This window comes from Lissotriton vulgaris, chromosome 8 (genome assembly GCF_964263255.1).
Source record: "Lissotriton vulgaris chromosome 8, aLisVul1.2, whole genome shotgun sequence".
Lineage (NCBI taxonomy): Eukaryota > Metazoa > Chordata > Amphibia > Caudata > Salamandridae > Lissotriton > Lissotriton vulgaris.
In genome coordinates, this window is record NC_141696.1 from 1,504,173,909 (window position 1) to 1,504,194,792 (window position 20,884).

The 20,884-nt window shown below is 47.8% G+C and overlaps 1 protein-coding gene across 1 annotated transcript in view; it reads left to right on the forward strand.

The window, feature by feature from the left end:
* LOC147699006 (potassium/sodium hyperpolarization-activated cyclic nucleotide-gated channel 2-like) overlaps nt 1–20,884 on the forward strand; it is a 1,915,905-nt gene that overhangs the window by 1,215,191 nt on the left and 679,830 nt on the right. The window contains exon 6 of the mRNA XM_086933539.1: nt 3,363–3,456. Coding sequence (XP_086789665.1) covers nt 3,363–3,456 — 94 coding nt within the window. The remainder of the gene's footprint in view (nt 1–3,362; nt 3,457–20,884) is intronic.

Sequence of the window (20,884 nt, forward strand, 5' to 3'; positions counted from 1 at the left end):
GGAAAGCTTCCTCGGGAAAGCACCTGGCCCGGACAGTGTTCCGATACATATATATAAATCTCATCTAGATCTATGGGCACCTTTGCTAACAGATGTTCTAAACCGCTCCAACGCTTCCAGCTTCATCTCAACTTGGCCAGAAGCGATTGTCATACCTATTTTTAAAAAAGGGGATAGGAATAACCCCGTCTCAGGCTCGTGGGGGCACAACAACTCGCTCACCTGTATCCTCAGAGGCAAAGAGGACCAGTGGACATCTCCGCTCTCCCCCGCTGCCGTTTGGTCGTACAGCCGCCGAGAGGGGAGATCGACACAGGGACTCCATTTCCCAGCGTCCCCTGCTTCCCTGACGGGGACGCTGAACGCCGCCTCACACTCCCGAGCCCGGAGGCGCATAAAGACGAGCTGCTCCTGCGGCGGAGCGGGGGCTCAGGCTCGTGGGGGCACAACAACTCGCTCACCTGTATCCTCAGAGGCGAAGAGGACCCGCGGACATCTCCGCTCTCCCCTGCTGCCGTTTGTTGGTCGTACGGCCGCCGAGAGGGGAGAGCGACACAGGGACTCCATTTCCCAGCGTCTCCTGCTTCCCTGACGGGGACGCTGAACGCCACCTCACACTCCCGCGCCCGGAGGCACATAAAGACGAGCTGCTCCTCCCGCGTCGCGGGACGCGCGCGGGCTGAGCCCGGACAGAGGGCGGGCCATCTACGGCCATCAGAGGCAGAAAGAGGCAGGTCAGGGCCAGCCCCCCGTCATCCATCCATGGGTAAACACAAGAACATAGTTACTGCAGAGGAGGGGGGTAAAAGAGCCAAGGTGCCGAGACATTCTGATCAATTATCTCATATCTCTCCTCGACTGTAGGGGCGCTAACTAAGGAAATAGCGAGTGCCGAACACGAACTGGGTATCACGCCCTCCCCTTCAACCATGGTAGAACAACCTATTGACCTTGGCAGAGGGTCTGCTATCCCCCTAGTACCTGAGGTGGTCGTCATAAATAATAAACCTGTGGCGGCATCATCAGTCTGCCCCCCACCTATTAATACCTCCTTACCACCACTAACCCAGAGGGATTCAACCCATGGCCAAGGCCCCAAAAAGGACTCTGTAAAGAGGAAGAAAGCAGTGGTCAGCAAGACTCTGCACACTGGGACTGATCTAAGTATGGGCGAACAGTTGGAGGCGCTTTTTTGTGCGAGGATTGAGCCCTTGATTGCAGATATTGCCAAAGATATAGTGGACACATTGAATACTTGTCTTTCCGGACTCCTAAAGAAATGTTCCTTAACACCTTGGCTGCTAATGGTTTTCCCCTCCTGTGCTGATAGATCTAGAACCCTATAGTTTCATGACGAGCTCAGCTCGTCCTCATCACAGCTCAACCGTGCCTCATGACGAGCTGAGCTCGTCATGAGCATCGAAGGGGTTAATAGATAAAATTGTTAAAGATCTCTCATCAGTCCCTATTTTAGTTAAAGGAGACACTGTTGTACCTGGTACTAACACTGCCGTTGACATGTCAAATAGAACTCAGGACGCCTACCCGCTCCCCACTAGGGAGAACAATGTGTCTGTTGGGGCATGACCCACCAATTTGCTCAATACTCCCCCTCGTATGGGGGTCCCTTACTGGGGAACATAGGGGCCAATAGGAATGTTAATACCCGCCCAAGCAAACCTGCTTCCAATAGGCAGACTAGGGGAAGCAAGCTGCAACTAAATTTACCACCGGAGGCAGCCCCACTAGTAGCTGTTTTCATTGGTGTGCCCGCCCTAGCAGAGGGCACAGTGGAAACTGCTACTGACCTATTAAGAAAGGCTAGGTTATGGTGTGCAGAAAGCAGCAGTGGTGGGACCCATATAGCAGAAAGTGTCATATTCGTTAACAGGGTGGGTTGGATTGGATTGGGAAACGTCCAAAGTCAGTGCAGGGGGACTGTGTAGTAGTCAACTTTGATCGCCCAGACCATGCCAATAAACTTTTCTGGGATGGTTCCGATTTAGAGGGGGCAGTGTACATGAAACCAGTCCCCCTGGGGTTTTTCTATCCACCTCACACTACACACTCTAGCAATAAATACCCGGGATCACCTAGCTGTAGCCGGTTCTCAGCAGGAGCAGGGGTTAGACCAGTGAGACCCACAGAGCCTCAAATTAGAGGAAACTTAGAAACACAGACTGCCCCAAACGTGTTGCCTTCACATACTCACATGGAAGGAGGAGGGGTAGTAGTGAGTAATCGCTTCTCGCCCCTCTCCAACATCGACAAAATTGATTGACAACCACCCCCACCTCAGTCAGTCACCCTAGAGGTCCATAACCCAGGCGAAACAATAGTTTGCAAATTGATAACATGGAATGTAGCCGAGATTAGAACAAAAAGGGTTGATCCATTATGGATTGATTTCGTAAGTAAAACTGTGAAAAGTGAAGTTAATTTATGTCAGAAAAACAGAAATGAGTGGAGCTGTGTTGCCAGGATCCTTCCTGAAGGAGCCACAAAGAACAACTGACCTAACTGTCACCCCTGAGGCATGGTGGGAAGCTGGGGGTCAGTTTATGCATACAGCTGCAGGTTAGCTTTTCAGTCTTTTTAGACTGGGGATTTGCAATGCAGCCTGGGAGCTTCCTATGCTTTCAGTATTTTATAAGAATTTCTACTGCTTTCTGAGCATTAAAACAGTTCTAAAACAAACTTTGTTGTTGTTTCTCATATTTCTAATGCATGTTTTTTCATGTATGGTGGAAATTCTTTACATCATGATTCAGCTCTGGTGTTTAGTAGGCTGCAATTGCTTATTGTTATATATATATGGTTATATATATGTGGGGCACATATAATATAGTGTTTCCGGGGTCCCGCGCATGGGCGGGAATATTCTAATGCTTATGACTTTGAAGAGGATACCCCTGGAAGAGAACTAGGATTACAGGTAAGTAACTAATCCTTTTGTACTACTGCATTGTACTGTATTTTATAATGTCATTAGAAAAGAAAAGACTTTGGTAATCCTTAAGGTTTCTCACACAATTGAAGGTGATTGATACAGCAACAATTATGATGCCACATATTAACCAACATATTGATACCATAAAAATTAAAAGAACAGTGCAAAAAAAAGCTGTAGTGACTCAATGCAGTATGCACAAAGGGGCACCCATCATGTTTCTTACTTAAATCAACACAAATGCAATTTTAAGCACGCTGGTTGATATGAACCCAAATGTGTCATAGAAAAGGCAATTGTTTTTTTACCCATAGACCTTCCGATTGATATAGTACCTCTTAAAAATGTTTGCTAAGCTCTTCCTAGCATTTTATCATGACACTAAAATCATTTACCATTCTCTCTTTTGCAGGACAAATCCATGGTTGAAAAGTACACATTTAGTGTTTTCCGAGCAATATCACAATTGGTCACAATGGGTTATGGCTCAACAGAACCTCCCCGAGGTAAAGGATATGCATAGTTAGATTTAGAAATGGTAGACTAAAACTACTAGCCATAATATTTCCTTCAAGTTGAGTGTTCAAGGTAAAATGTAATTCTATGCAATTTCTGATACTTGATATTAGTTGCAACCAACAACTTTAAAGATTTGGTAAGTGTGTTTGAAGATTCTGTGATTGAAAATGTGACTCATTATAAATTGAAATGTGATATCAATGTCATCGGATGTTCTCTGATATTCATAAACGGGTACAAAATCTCTTCAGATTTTTTGAGTCTCTGGAACACAAATATAATAGGCAATATTTTCTAGTCTTTTTACTTTTATTAGTTTAAAAAATACATTAAATTCCCCATCAACAATCAGGATTCATTTTGTAGAAACCACTAAAATGTCTTCCCTCTTAAAATAAAAATAGAACATGTAGACTCTGGTTGGCTTTTTGCAAGTAGCGCCCAGGTGCACTTGAATGTTTGAAAGTTCGAAAAAATCCCACACTTCCCGTCAGTCAGTGTTAGACTGGTGAAGAAGTAAAGATTTTCAGTTTACAGTCAGGATCCTGAAAACATAGCATTTAGGGTTTTGTTTCCTTTTACCTACTTTCTCTTGTAGTAAATGCCATTGTTTACATACATTTGTGAGAGGTGGTACTCCCACCACACAAACTCTTTGACTGATGACCTGCTTGTGGAGGGAAAACGTATTGGAAGCAATACTACAATGTATCTATTTTCTGCCTTCAGGACTCTCACTCCTCTCACTCCATTAAGACTTACAACCTCTGTCAACTCTGGAGATGCTATAAAATAGACTTGTGGATGAGGAAGGATTTCACCTCAAAACTCTGCAAGAGAAGGACGGTCATTGAACCTCGCAGGCCTCGAAGAGAGGGAGCCTTCCCATTCTTTTTCGGTTCTAGATGTGGCCCCAGTCAATCAACAACAAGCATTTGCAATGACGCATTAGGAAAGTTTGAGATATTGGTATTGGAAATGACAAATTTTGTATTTGTGTTGCTTTTGAAAATAGCAAAATTATTAGTTTTGTCATTTACAATGCCAATAGTTTTAACTTTCGCAAATGTGACACCTATAGCATTTGTAATGCAATATGTGTTGTATTTACGTGACTTAGATGTATTGATATTACAAATAACAATGGCTTTTATTTATTTTTAATAATTAATACTTATGTAAAAGTTATTGTAATTTACAATGGCAATAGCTTAAACTTTTGTAAATAACTTTTGTGGAGATTATGTTCAGTGTATTTTATTGCGACGAAAATCCAAGAATAGAAGTGAAATATTACCATCTTTTTGTGACATTTGTAATAAAGATTGAAACATTGAGAGAACATATTTGAACCAGTTGTTGTTGAATGGTTGCACAGATTGATGCTGTGGTGGCGCTGACTGTAAGCATGGGCGAATTTTGCGAATCTCGCGTTCGCGAATTTTGCGGATTTGCGAACTCGCAATCCGCAAAATCCACGAATTCTCGCGAATTTGCAGATTTTTTTTTGTGTTCGCGCGGGTTTCTGCCAGTTCGCGAGGGTTTTGTACAATTTCGCAAAACGCGAACTTACCTGTCGGGTCGCAAGTTTCGCGAACTTGTTGTTTCTACGTGTCCAGCCTGTTTGGGACACTCTTCTTCATCACTGCCACTCTCTGTCACCACTGCCACTCTCTAACTACTCATGCCACCCTCTGGCCCACCCATGCCACCCTCTGTTTCATCACAGCACCCTCTGGTTGTCCAGTCAGTGTACATTATTGTGGCAACGCAAGCACACCTTCCCTGCCTCAAGTGACCTGAATTAATTTGGGGCTGATTAATGTGTCACAGAATATTTTTTTAGCTGGCACCTGCTTCCTTAGTGCTTCCTGATTAGTGATCTTTTGCACTTGCTAAGTGCTTTCATTGTTGCAAAATTAGTTACAACACCTGCCCTGCCCCAACTGACAATAATGAATTAGGGGCTGATTAATGGATTTGAACCTCCAGCCTGGCTCCTGCTTGTCTCCCTTAGCTGTAATTCAGGACCTTTGTGGCATATGTGTAACTATTCTGAGGTTCAGAGCAGGGTCACATAATAGTTGCAACTGGCAACTGAACTCTGGAGGGGCCCCTCAGGAAGCACTACAGGAAATGGCTACTAATGATGAGCCTGAACTTTTGAACCTGGTAAGTAGTTTCAGTTTTGCTAAGATCGTATTTCTGCAATGTTGCGCTTATTCGCGGGGCGCGGAGTTGTACTGGGAAGCCGCGAACTCACGCGAACAGTGCGAGCAAGCCATGAAATCCGCTGCTCGCGGATTTGCGGATTTTGCGGGAGATTCGCAAATCTCGCGGATTGCGAATTTACCGAAAATCCCCAAAATCCGCGAGCGAAACGGATTTTCCGCCCATGCTTAGCGCTGAGTGATGTTGTGGTGGCGACGAGTGATGCTGTGGCGTTCAGTGATGATGTGGTAGCACATAGTGATGTTGTGGTGGTGCTGAGTGGTGATGCGATAGATAGAGGGGGGGAGATAGATAGATAGAGGGAGGGTGATAGATAGATAGATAGACAGATAGATGGAGTGAGGGCGATAGATAGATAGATAGATAGATAGATAGATAGATAGATAGATAGATAGATAGATAGATAGATAGATAGGTAGATAGATAGATAGATAGATAGATAGATAGATAGATAGATAGATAGATAGATAGATAGATAGATAGATAGATAGATAGATAGATAGAGTGAGGGCGATAGAGTGACGGCAATAGATAGATTGAGGGCGATAGATAGAGTGAGGGCGATAGATAGAGTGAGGGCGATGGATAGATAGAGTGAGGGCGATAGATAGAGTGAGGGCAATAGATAGATTGAGGGCGATAGATAGATAGAGTGAGGCGATGGATAGATAGAGTGAGGGCGATAGATAGAGTGAGGGCGATAGAGAGAGTGAGGGCGATAGATAGATAGAGTAAGGGTGATAGAGTGAAGACGATAGATAGATAGTGAGGGCGATAGATAGAGTAAGGGCCATAGATAGAGCGAGGGCGATAGATAGAGCGAGGGTGATAGATAGAGTGAGGGCGATAGAGTGAGGGCGATAGAGTGAGGGCGACAGAGTGAGGGCGATAGATAGATAGATAGATACATAGATAGATAGATATAGTGAGGGCGATAGAGAGGGGTGTAGATAGGGGTGTAGAGAGTGGGAGGGGTCTAGCGAGAGGGGTGTAGAGAGAGAGAGGGGTGTAGAGAGGGAGAGAGGGGTGTAGAGAGAGAGAGAAAGGGGTGTAGAGAGAGGGATGTAGAGAGAGAAAGGGGTTTAGAGAGAGGGGTGTAGACTGAGGGGTGTAGAGAGAGGGGTGTAGAGAAGGGTGTAGAGAGAGGGTGTAGAGAGGGGGTGCATAGAAAGAGGGGTGTAGAGAAAGAGGGGTGCACAGAAAGAGGGGTGTAGAGAGAGGGGTGTAGAGAGAGAGGGGTGTGGAGAGAGGGGTGTAGAGAGAGGGGTGTAGAGAGAGAGGAAGTGTAGAGAGAGAGGAGGTGTAGAGAGAGAGGAGGTGTAGAGAGAGGGGTGTAGAGAGAGGGGTGTAGAGAGTGGGGTGTAGAGAGAGAGGGGTGTAAAGAGAGGAGTGCAAAGAGAGGGGTGGAGAGGGAGGGGTGTAGAGAGAGGGGTGTAGCGAGAGGGGTGTAGAGAGAGAGGTGTAGAGAAGGTTGGGGTAGAGAGAGGGGTGTAGAGAGGATGGTGTAAAGAGGGTGGTGTAGAGAGGAAGGTGTAGAGAGGGTGGTGTAGAGAGAGGGGTGTAGAGAGGGTGGTGTAGAGAGGGTGGTGTAGAGAGGAGGGTGTCGAGAGGAGGGTGTAGAGAGGAGGGTGTAGAGAGGGGGGTGTAGAGAGGGGGGTGTAGAGAGGGGGGTGTAGAGAGAGGGTGTAGAGAGAGGGGTGTACAGAGAGGGGGGTGTAGAGAGAGGTGTGTAGAGAGAGAGGGGTGTAGAGAGAGTTAAGGAGGTCCTAGAGGGGTGTAGAGGGAGATGGGTGTAGAGACATAGACAGATAGAGTAAGGGTGATAGATAGAGTGAGTGCGATAGATAGATAGATAGATAGATAGATAGATAGATAGATAGATAGATAGATAGATAGATAGATAGATAGATAGATAGATAGATAGATAGATAGATAGATAGATAGATGTGTGTGGGGTTGTGTGTTGTGTTTGGGGTTGTGTGTGTGGTTGTGTGTTGTGTTTGAGGTTGTGTGTGTGGTTGTGTGCGTGTGGTTGTGTGTGTGTGGGGTTGTGTGTGTGGGGGGCGTTTGGGCGTTGTGTGGGTGTGTGTCTGGGGGGTTGTGTTTGTGGGGTTGTGTGTGTGGAGTTGTGTGTGTGTGTGTGTATGGGGTTGTGTGTGTTGTAGTATCGGGTTCCCAAGGCCTACATGCTCCGAAGATAACCCACTTACATTCAAGAACTGTTGGCACGGAAACTGAAAAATTCAAAGAACAAGTTTATTAAGACCCCATGGGGTGGTGGTACATTCCTACAGCACCCTTCGGTAATGCAAGAAGTATAACACCGAACATCGGTGTGACCCGTTCTTTTATACAGTTTGCAGGTAATAAAAAGATAGGCGGCACAAAGTTACAGAGCGTTATGTACATATGAGGTCATCTTTTGGAACACAGCCAGCTCATTGGAGGGTTACAACCCCGCTGGTCAGTTTGGCGCACATTCCTGAGGGGCGACTGGTCAGTGGGGACTGCGCATGTACGGGATGACCAGTACTAAAAATAGCCTGTTGCTGGGCAAACTCGTGTGGTCAGTGGCACGGACAACGGACTAAAGGGCACGCTAGCCACGAGGCCGCTTATGATCTAAGATGGCCGCCGTAACATACAAAATGGCGCTTTCAAGTATAGCCAATTTAAGCGGGAAAACGTGTAGCTACAGCTAAGCGCTAACTCGGCCATTGTCAAATTACGACAGACGACCCTTTTAGCGTTTAGCTGAAGCTACCTCATAGTGGACATAATCAGGGTGCTCATCTTCTATATCAATTAACATTATTTGGGCTACTTCTTTATGAAGCATCATTTTGTCATGAGCAAAAGCTCGTCTTGATGGTATACAAGCTGATAAGCACATAGAACATAAAGCTGCGCCACATTGAATACATAAGCATACAGAAAACAGTATCCCTACAATGATACATAGAATCGTTAACAGTTTCCAACCCCAAGCAGTAAGCATTGACCAAAACCACCCTGAAAGAGTCCACGTTCCATTGTCCGGGTGTATTTCAGCAGCTATCTTATGTAGTTTGGAGATAGCATCATAAACTGATGGCGAATTGTCAGGTACGTAAACACAGCAGCTACTTCCGATAATTCTACATGCCCCCCCCCCCCACGGTCAGCTAGAACTACATCTAACACCATTCTATTTTGGAGTGTAACAATTCTAGAAATCTGGAGTTCTTCCGTAATGTTCCCAAGTGCAATGGCAGTGTCATTGGCTACAGCTTCAACAACACGGGTCAATCGTCGTATTTTCCGACTATTCAGTGCGGCCGCCACAAAGGAAAACAGTCTCAAATTAAAATCCACATATTGCTGTAAGGCAGTGTCTGTTTGGTCGATATCGTCCAGAACAACAGTCCGTTTGACACGATTCAAAACAAAGTCGTGGTACAAAACATAATCATTATGATACATTGGTGGGGCGATGAATACAGGGGGTAGCACAAAAGATACATAACAAGTGCCTAACCATCCCAACGGAAGCTGATGATAACCTTTCGTTCCACAAATGAAATAAGTATTGCGAGATGCTAAGAATGATATGCCATTCGGACTATCAAAGGTGAGTGTGGTGTTGCATTCACTTTTCCCCACCGCAATTGACCCTTTATTTCGTATACACAAATCAGCTTTGGTAGCAATGACATTAATAACATGTGAGCTGGATACATTGATATTCCGTTGATTGCTGTACACACGCGGGGCAGACACATTATCGGGGCGGTACTCCTCCCATTCAAATCGGGTACCCTCAGCCCGTGGAAACCCATCCCTGTCGTGATAACAAATTTTATTCAAACGGAAAAGCACCCCCCCCTTTTGTTCGCCATCTCAGAGTGAAGAGGAGAGTGTACCAGGCATTACAGGATCCATTATGTGAAAACGGGAGAGGAATGAGTGGAGTGCCCCCTTTCTTCTGGTGCCCAGGCAACATCCCACACACCCAGCAATTAGACGTATTTGTCATATTATGCGTATGATGCAGTATCTGAATAAAGCTATTGTTCAAATAAGTCTGTCGGTGTCGTTCTTCATGATAGGGCAATGTAAAGTGAAAATGTTCAGATGGAGCTGGGGTAGTCGGCAGTAAATGTTCACGTACAGGCACCACAAGTTCAACTACCCAGGCTATCACAGCTATTACCACAATTGTCAAGACGAAAAGGATGGCACCAAGTATTCTTTTATCTCTTGATGCAGAAGACGCCATTATTCAAGAAGTTCTGAATGTCTCAAATAGTTCGAATTGTTCACAAAGTCTCAAATATACATATGTATATACCTAAAAAGAAAAATACGGTGCTGAGCTCCGAGGTAGCCGTTGTTTTCTTCTCTGGGGTCAAGACGGGTGTCGCTACTCTTGGCAGAACTGATCCCCCCCCCCTTGAGATTCCCGGTTTCCGTTTCACAAACCCCAGAGCGGTAACCAACCAGTCTCGAAAAACCAAACATTTTCTTCTTTATCGTGGCCGCAGATTATAGCGCTCTCGTCCAGAAACAGTGTGGTCCGGGAAGGCTCCCTCAACTTCGGCCGATGTCACAGCTGGGCTCTTTTCTTTCTCCAAAATTTCCTTGTAGTCTGTTAGCACAGCAGGATTCCCCAGATCAGGAGAGACACGACGGCAGTGAGTTGAGTGCACCCACCGCTTCCTATTGGTCACTCGTACTGCTGTCCGGGTCGCCAGAAGGACCTGCTCAGGGCCCCGCCACCTCGGTTCCAAGCTGCTCGCCCTCTCAAACGATCTGATCATAACATGATCACCAGGGCGAAGATCATGGCCCTCTCCAGTAGAGTTGTCAGGGAGCGCTTCTCGAACCTGTTGATGAATAGAAAGCAAATCATTTGTTAATCGTGCCAAATAATCGTTCATCATTATACAAGGCACATCATGTATTAATCGCGGCTTGGGCACCCCCCAAATATTCATAGGCCGTCCAAACACCACCTCATACGGTGTGAGGCCAGTCCTCGAATGGGGCACTGATCTGAGAGAGAGTAATGCTAACGGCAAAGCATTCGGCCACTTCAACGATGTGGATGCCACAATCTTAGCCAGTTTAAGTTTCAACGTGGCATTGTACCGCTCAACAAGACCTGCCGACTGAGGGTGGAACACAGCGTGAAACTTCTGCTGAATCCCTAGCCCCTTCAGCACACACTCCACAATTTTCCCAACAAAATGAGGCCTATTATCGCTCTACAGGAATTTGCAAACTCCGAATCGAGGGAAAAACTCCTTAAGCAACACCTTAGCTGTTGTCAGAGCCGTATTGTCTTTCGTGGGGAAAGCCTCTACCCATTTGCTAAAAGCACATACCACCACTAAGACATACTTCAGATTGTTGCAATGCTCAAGCTGGATATAATCCATTTGGAGTACCTCGAATGGTGCAGAAGGTGGAACGAACCCTCCTTTTGGAGTATGGGTCCCCTTTGCAGGATTGTGCTGCAAACAAACCAGGCAGGTCTGCACTACTCTCTTGGCGGTATTAGCAATCTTGAGATGTTCCCAAACTCGTGTTAACAGTCGAGTGATTGCAAGAGCTCCCACATGCGCCAACCCATGTGTCATCTGGACCATCGCTTGCAAGTAAGCCGCAGGCAACTTCCATTTCTCCATGTCCTTACTTCTCCAACAACCCTCATCATCTAGCACCCCATCTGCTGCCCATGCCGCGAGTTCTGATTCAGTAGCTGATTTCTGAATATCTAAGATCTCTGCTCTAGCATCGTTCCAGCGCTCAGCCTGTGATTGTGTCACGTACATGGGGGAGTCAGTTCGGGACATAGCCGTTTGTCTCGCTATACTGTCCGCAAAGGCATTTCCCTGACCCACTTTATCAGTGATCTTTTTATGGGCACTACATTTTATTATCGCTACTTTCTTTGGGCAAAGCAAAGCGTTTAGGAGATCACGCACTAGTTCTCCGTGCATAATGTGTACTCCGTGTGAAGTCAAAACCCGCGTTCTCTCCAGAGTAGCCCGAAGTCATGTGCTACTCCGAAGGCGTACCGGCTGTCTGTGTATATGTTCACACATAGGCCAGCACTCAATTCGCAGGCTCTTGTCAAGGCTATCAGCTCCGCTGCTTGAGCCGATTTCTGTGGTATTCTAGCTGTTTCCACCACTGTCTTAAGTGTCGTGATCGCATAGGCTGCGGAAGTCGTGCCATCTGGCAGCCTCAAACACGATCCATCAACCCACAGTTCCCCATCCACATCTGGAAGTGGCATATCCTGTAAATCGGCACGACCCTTTGTCTGTTCCTCGGTCAGAAAAACACAGTCGTGTTGTTTGTCTTCCTGACCCTCCTCGACCGGGTAGGGCAATAAAGTGGCAGGGTTCAGGGTAGCACATCTTTTCAGTGTGATATGTGGCGCCAAAAGTGTAAGCTCATATCCTGTTAACCGTGCACTCGTAAGATATTGAGTCTTTGTTTGATTTAGCAGGGCATCTACTGCGTGGGAAACTAGCACCAACAATTTATGCGATAACACTATTCCCTCACTCTGTCGTATAGCTACTGCTGTTGCTGCCACTGCTCGAAAACACCCAGGCAACCCTCGTGCTACAGGGTCAAGAATGGCAGAGAAATACGCACATGGCCTCTGCTTATCCCCGTGTGCTTGCACTAACACTGATAACGCACACCCATCTTTCTCGTGCACGTACAATGTGAAAATCTTCGTGTAATCTGGTGTGCCTAATACAGGGGCAGAGCAAAGGGCCTGTCTCAATTGTTCAAAAGCATTTTGACATTCATCTGTCCATTCAAGGGGCATTGGTGTAGCTTTGGACAGTAACACTAGCAAGGGTTTTATAATGTGCGAAAACCCCATGATCCACTGCCTACAAAAGGACGTTAACCCTATGAAGGCGCGTACATCTCTCTGCGTGCGGGGGACTGGTGTGTCTAAAATCGCCTGAATTCGATCTGATGTTAATGCACGCCCCTCCTTAGACAAAAGATGACCGAGGTAGGTCACCTTGGGTCTACAGTATTGAAGCTTTTTCTTAGAAACCTTGTGATTGTTCTGTGCCAGAAAAGAAAGCAAAGCAATCGTACTCTCCTCACATTGTTCATAGGAATCTGCAGCAAGCAGAAGGTCATCCACGTATTGGATAAGGACAACCCCGGGCTGTAACTCAAAGGAATCAAGCTGTCTTTTCAGAGCCTGGCTGTAGATACCAGGGCTCTCAGTGTAACCTTGAGGAACACGACAAAATCTATACGATTTATTATTTAACGTGAAGCCAAACAAATATCTGCTATCAGGATGGACAGGGATGGAAAAGAATGCATTTTTCAAGTCAATTACACTAAAGGTCGTGGCCGTTGGTGGCACCAATGTAAGCAAGGTCGTAATGTCGGACACCACCGGGTATTGGGGAATGACAATTTTGTTAATCTCTCTCAAGTCAATAATAAACCGATAGACTTTGTCGTCAGTATCTCTCTTAAGAATCGGAAGAATAGGGCTGTTACAAACATTATAAGGAACCTCCTCCACCACTCCTGCCGTTATCAAATCTTGGACAATATGTGTCAGGGCAATTTCACCTTCCCTCGAAATCTTATACTGTGGTACCCGTGGCAGAGAGGCCCCCTCCTTAACAGTAATGTGAATAGGTGGAATACGCATCTCTCCGACATCCGTGTCTGAGGTCGCCCATAACGTGTGCGGGAGAGAGGCCAAAGCTGGAATGTCTAATATAGTGCAAAACCTGTCTGCGTCAGGATAATTGTCATTCAGGATGACCCGCACTCCCTCAGGAGCGCACCGTATCGTGGCTCGAAAATATTTAAGCAGATCAATGCCCAGGATATTATCTGGTGTATGGGGCGATAGCAAAAATTGACCAAAACTAAAAAATTTGTCAATACAAAGTGCAAGGGGCTTTGACAGTGGGCTAGGGGAGGGTGTGCCATCGAACCCTACACATGTTATCATTTTGCCAGACAGGGGAGCCCTCGGAACCAAGTTTTTTGACAAAGCGCTACGAGTAGCTCCTGTGTCGACTAGAAATTGATCAGTAGAACCCAAAATGCCCGCTGTTACATATGGACCCTTCTGATCTACCGGCACTTCAATTGATTCCGCACCCCATCCTACGCAGTCCTATGCATGCACATAATCCTGGTGCTCCACATTCTCACCCTCCGATATCTGGTATTAGTTTCGTCTATCAAAAGTATTTTGTTCATCCTGGCCACGGCCCCTCTCCTCAGCCCTTCCACGATCACCTCCACCACCTCTTGCTCCCGTATAACTTCCTCTCGACCTACCACCTCCACGACCACGCTGACTACGTTGTTCACGAAGTACCGGACAATCGTCAGCCCAATGCCCAAACTCTTTACAATACACACATTGATCCTCCGCTATATCCGTACGACCATACGACGCAGTGCCTCCACCTCGTCTACCTCTATCATACCCTCTACCCTGTGTTCCACGAACCTGTGCCAACATCACCTTCGTTTTCAATTCTTTCGCTTTTTTATCAATACTTTCTTTAGCCTCCAACTCCTGCCGCTCATAATACTGAGCCATAGTTAACAAAGACGCAGGGGTCGCCGTGGCCCAGGAACTTTCACTCGATTTCAATCGCTTCGCAATCTCCGGCAGGAGATTAGCTACATACTTATCAACAAACAAATGCCGACCCGTATCCTCCGTTAAATATTGACCACTGTAATCATGAAACGCCTCTTCGAAGCGTGTAAAGAAATCTGAAACCGTTTCATCTGGCTTTTGTTTGCACGAGGCTAACATAGTCCAATCGATCTTTTTAGAAGGTACGAGCGCTTTTAATTTATTCAAAATAGCCGCCGGGAGATCCAAAATCAACTGGCAAGGCTTACATGCCGGTTCCCTGTCTAAATCAGCTGCTGATATTTCTTTCCAAGTTCCCCCAAGTATCGTTTCATCGTTATTTTTACGAATCTGTCTCCACATATCAGGCGGAAGAATTAACCCAAAAAACAGATCTATGTCAACAAGAGTCATCACACAAGACGAAATGGCCCCTTCCACCCCTTCATAGAATGCTGCTGGATTTTTACGAAGACCAGGTAAAGAATTTTTCAACGCCATAACATCTGCTCTATTCCAAGGCGTATACACCCAGTTATATACAAAATATCCCTTTGCATCCTTTGACAATTTATCATCATCTGTACCTTCCCCTTTAGGAGGAACATACAAGGGTGCGGCTTCACGCATAGGCATAACATGCAATGCAGAACTCTTATCTGAACCCCGGAGAGAACACTCCTTAGACTGCCCATTTGACTCCGGCCCGGACTCCTTATTCTTTTTCCGCTCGTCCCGCAATCTGGTAGTCTCATCTCGCAGCTGGAGCAGTTGCTTGTAAAGGGCATCAACATCTGCAAGATCAAATAAACCTTTATCCAGATTCTCACGGTGAACTGACACAGCTTTAGATTCTAACGTATCTGAGAGTTGACGATATGCGGTAACAACTTCATCTGCCAAATTAGCCAGAAAATACAGTAATTCTTGATTTGTCCAATTACCCCTTTCCGCAACAACTTCAGACTGAGAAACAAAATTCGTATTCACTTTACGAGCCCAACTACGTAAATGTGCGGATCTCTCCGCAGAAAACCTGAGACCAGATACACCCTTCTTTCCCGGCTTATCCTGTCCATCATCCTCCGAATCTGCAGCTGGAGCCGTAGGCGAAACGTACGGAGGCGGTGACCGATCTAACAATGAAAAATCATCAATTTCATTATTAAGGACAGGATAAAGCGGACGACGAATAGGGAATTGACCAGTTGTTTGCAATTTACGTTCCCGTTCCTCCCTCTCTTTCTTCTCCTGAGCCTCCTTTTCCTCAAGCTGTAAAGCCTTATCTCGAGCAGCCTTGCGCTGCTCTTTGTCCGCCAAGGCAACTTCACGTTTCATTCGCTCACGCACCGCTTTCTCCCACATTCGTACACAATCAAACATATTTTGTCTAGACCTTCGTTGAAACAAACATTGCTCCACAAACTGTACTTTACGCAAATCGAACGACCCATGTATACTTATTCCATAATTTACTGTACATTATAGGGGGAAGGCCAAATTTGATATACATTTCCCGATTTGGTGTACCTTCTGGGTGAGCCGGCTGTGCTTCCGCTAACCTAATTGTGGTACCATTTCCAAGACAGCACATCCCTCGGAGTGTGCGTAAAACAGGCATGTTCAAAAAGTATCACGACAGCGCGATACCGTATAAAATGGCACTTACAGTACTTCACACAAATGTGCCGCTCAAAGGAAAGAAAAACAAAATTAGAGAAACATCTCTACATGCCTGCCTATGTGAAGTGCACTACACATATAATTCAAAGTTCACAAATTCACAAATGTTAGCTAACTCAAATCAAAATCGTAGGTCATAGAACTTCGGCAAGCGTCCGAGGACTACCTTACCGATCACAAATCATAGAACTTCAGTAAGCGTCCGCAGACTACATTACCGATCACAAATCTTACCCAAAGTCTCAAAGGTCCAGATTCCAACTGCCAAGGTCTTTTTTTAATCGAATCAGCCAAACGGCACTTTGTCCAGCAACGCAGACGATCAAGATCTCAGTCGGAGACCGGCGCCACCTGGAAGGTCAGATCAGAAGGAAAGGAAGAAACACCACGGGTGCCAAGACTCGGGTCACTCGGTGGCAGCGTACGCGTCCATGGCGAGTTTCCAAACCTTCGTCACGACCTCTCCTTCGGGCATCCGAGTCGCCGATGAGTCCCTTCGTGGTCGCCAATTTGTAGTATCGGGTTCCCAAGGCCTACATGCTCCGAAGATAATCCACTTACATTCAAGAACTGTTGGCACGGAAACTGAAAAATTCAAAGAACAAGTTTATTAAGACCCCATGGGGTGGTGGTACATTCCTACAGCACCCTTCGGTAATGCAAGAAGTATCACACCGAACATCGGTGTGACCCGTTCTTTTATACAGTTTGCAGGTAATAAAAAGATAGGCGGCACAAAGTTACAGAGCGTTATGTACATATAAGGTCATCTTTTGGAACACAGCCAGCTCATTGGAGGGTTACAACCCCGCTGGTCAGTTTGGCGCACATTCCTGAGGGGCGACTGGTCAGTGGGGACTGCGCATGTACGGGATGACCAGTACTAAAAATAGCCTGTTGCTGGGCAAACTCGAGTGGTCAGTGGCACGGACAACGGACTAAAGGGCACGCTAGCCACGAGGCCGCTTATGATCTAAGATGTCCGCCGTAACATACAAAATGGCGCTTTCAAGTATAGCCAATTTAAGCGGGAAAACGTGTAGCTACAGCTAAGCGCTAACTCGGCCATTGTCAAATTACGACAGTGTGGGTGGGTGTGTGTGTGTGTTGGGGGTGTGGGTGGGTTGTGTGTGGGGGTTGTGTGTGTGGGGGGGTTGTGTGGGTGTGGGGGTGTGTGGGGTTCAAGTCTTTGATACCCCCACCACCCCTAACCTTGCTGCTGGGCCCACGCCCCCCCTCACTTACCCGTACGTGGTGTTTTCGTGAATCCTGCTGCCCTCTTCTGTCTCCACCAGCCGCGTATGCCTCTTGTTCACCTTCCTCAATGTCTGTGCTTGCCCGAGGCCACGCAGTGGCCATCAAGAGGGCGGGTCCCTAGTCGCGGAGGGCTGCCCCCGCCCACCTTGTGGCCAGCCACTCCTCAACCGGGCAGGCATTGCCCGGTAGGAGGTAGGCGTGTCACTGACGCACGTCCGGGGCGGCTGGGAGGAGCCTCCAGGGGTACATTACTCCCTTGCTCCAGTGGGGAGGCCTCTTTGCCGCTCCGGACGTCGTCGCGCTGAAACTTCGGGACACTCTTTTGCCGGACACTCTTTGCGGTGAGTGTGGCCTACGGGCCTAACCCCCCCCTCCGCCTACTCCCTCCCTGCGGAGGTACGAGTCATGGCTAGGCGGCCCGCTTAGCGACGGGCCGCTGTGGAGGTGGGGGTTGCGACTCGGCATCGAGATTATACCCCGGGAGCGGGCTGAGGCCCACGGGCATGTGCCCCTCGTAATCGCACCCCCCCGCACCTCCTGAGCACCATGCTTCCTGTGGGTGCGGGCATTCGGTTGACCCACGTGGTCGTTTAGGCTGCTCCCGGGGTTGCGTGTTTCCAAATACCCCGCCCGTCCCCCTTTTTAATCCCTCTTCGAGGTGAGTCTGGCGTCATCGGGGGCTCTTTCGGGGGGCGTGGCTTGGATGCCGAGGAGGTAGGCAGCGTGAGCCCGGAGCTCCGAGCCCGATCCCGAATTTCATTCCTGATTATCTGAACGAATTCCAGCAAAACTGGGATAACCCAAAATCTGAAGTCCTCACGGAGTGGGCGGCGTTCACAGCGGACGACCTAGAGCTGTTCCTGGTCCTGAAATTGGACTTAGAAGGCCAGCATCGGGTGTGATGCCATCGATCTAAGTCCGGGACAAAGAAACGTCGGGAGCACGAGGCCGGACTCTTCTGCTGGCCTATTACTGGCGGTGTTGGATGGACTGAAGGACCCCTCTTGACCTACTCGACGGACACGGATGAACTTTCCTCAAGCTGATGCGAGCTGGTGGGAATCGTGGCCATAATTAAGTTCGCCGACGAAGCGATAAAATGGCGGCGGCCCTGTGACGACGGTCCCGACTATCCGAGCACAGGCTGGCATCAAAAGGCTCAACGGCAGCAGTGGACCCTGGAGTACGGCATTATCTAGCACGATTGGAGCGGAGCCCACTGTGCTGAGCAAGTCCAGGATCTCTGATCCTGTTGCCCGGGGAGTTTCCTAGTGGCGGAGCTCCACATTGCGGAGACAGTGGGGGTGACAAAGGGACCCTAGAGGCCGCCGCCTTTTGCAGCCGAGATGGTGAAACCGAAAGGGAAGAGGGAAGGAGCGACCGACACAGAGGCTGCGGATGGAGCGGATCGTGATCAGTCTGCTCTCCAGCGCATGCAGGACCGTATATTGGAGGCCATCGCGACCACGAAAGACGCCCTGCAACAGGACATCGCCCAGGTGGCGACGGGCTTGGGTCTCCTAAAAGCAGATCACGATAAACTTAAGGAAAGAGTGAAATCCATGGAGATCACTGTTCAGGAATTGGCTCCGGACCACGCAGCTCTGAAAGCGCAGATGGCGGATGCCCTAGACAGGCTGAAGGTGCTGGAGAGGAGGGCCGAGGATGCGGAAAACAGGAGTAGGCGCAATAATGTTCGCCTCGTGGGCCTGCCGGAGAAAATTGAGGTCGACGATATTTGGGGGTACCTCGACAACTGGCTACGCACTGAGGTGGCACCGGAGGGACTGTCTCCTTTCTTCTCCCTGGAACGGGCCCACAGGGTACCGGCTCGGCCTCCGGCCCCGGGCCTTCCACCTCGCCTGGTGGTGTTCAAGTTGCTCCATTACAAGGACCGGGACTGGCTACTACAGAGGGCGAGGGAAGCGGGACCCTTTCAAGTGGACAATAACAGAGTCACCATGTTCCCGGACTACACTTTTGAGACTCAGAGACTCAGGGCCAACTTCTTATCCCTCAAGCGTGAGCTCCGTGGAGAGGGCATAAAATACTCCCTGCTCTTCCCAGCGAAGCTGAGAGTGGTGGTGGATGTAAAATCGCTCTTTTTTACGACCTCGGCGGATGCTTGGGCCTGGTGGGACACCTATAAAGCTGGAACGGACGGAGCTAAAGCCAGGGCGGAGGAAGCTAGAGTGGCGCAGCCGATCAGGAAGTCCCAACGGATTCGAAAAAATCGTCGGAGGACTGGTAAACCATCCGTTAAGCATGGGCGGAAAATCCGTTACGCTCGTGGATTTTACGGATTTTCGGGAAATTCGCAATCCGCGAGATTTGCGAATTTCCCGCAAAATCCGCAAATTCGCACGCAGCGTATTTTTTTTGCGGTGCGCGGCGTTAGTGAAACAATTTTTGCGGCGCGCGGCATTTATCATCGTTTGCCGAGTTGTTTTTCTCGATAGTTTGCGAGTGCTGCGCCATTTTGGATCTTGCTGTGTGATCCCGCGGGAATTGGCGAGCGCGATTACGTCATCGCGGCTTGCCAGCGATAGTTTGTCAACGCGAGTACGGCGAGATCACATCTCGCGGTACTTCGCAATTGCGAGATTTGAGATGCGGCGAGCAGCAAGAATCTCGCACAAGCGAAAATTTAAAATTTGCAATTCTGCACAAGAAATCCACCAGCAAGCAGCATAAACCTTCTTGAAATGATGATTTTTATCTGAATAACTCCTTAGGTTGACATTTGCCTGCACTTTTTTAGCGAGGAGTCCATTTTGGGGAGGGGGGGAGGGGGGTGGGAGGAAGGAAGTGCCCCACAGTCTTCAACTTCCTGTTCCTGTTCAGCAGGCTCCTCCCAGTGCTTTGTCCATCTCCTGGTCACTTTTCATTTGGATCTGGAGCTGGAAGGATTGCTTTTTGTGGATGCTGCTGGATCTTTGGATTTGAGGCCTTTTTGACTTTCTTTGGATCACTGTTGGATTAGAAATTTTACAAGTAAGTTTGTTTGGGGCATTACAGTTGCTGCAACTAAAATTTTGGAATTTTCGATTTTTGGGCTGTTTTGGGGCCTTTTGCCCAGGGGTACTCAGTGGTGGGTGGACTGAGTCTTTCTGTGGGTTGTCTTGAACTTAAACATCATGGAGGGCATGGATGGATTGGGATTGTGCTGATTTTTCAGTGATTTTCGTTTTTTGGGGCTGTACTTGTGGCCTTTTCACCAGGGGTATTTGAGTCTAGCATGGGCCTAGTCTTTCTGTGGGCTGTCTTGAACTTAAACATCATGGAGGCCATGGATGGAATAGGATTGTGCTGATTTTTCAGTGATTTTCGTTTTTTGGGGCTGTACTTGTGGCCTTTTCACCAGGGGTATTTGAGTCTAGCATGGGCCTAGTCTTTCTGTGGGCTGTCTTGAACTTAAACATCATGGAGGGCATGGATGGAATGGGATTGTGCTGATTTTGCAGTGTTTTTCGATTTTTGGGGGTGTTCATGGGGAGGGACAGGCCATGTGGCTGGTGGCCATTTTGAGTGCTGCTACAGGCACTGGCCATGTGCTGGCAGGCAAGTGGACATTTTGAATGCAGGCTTTGTTGTTA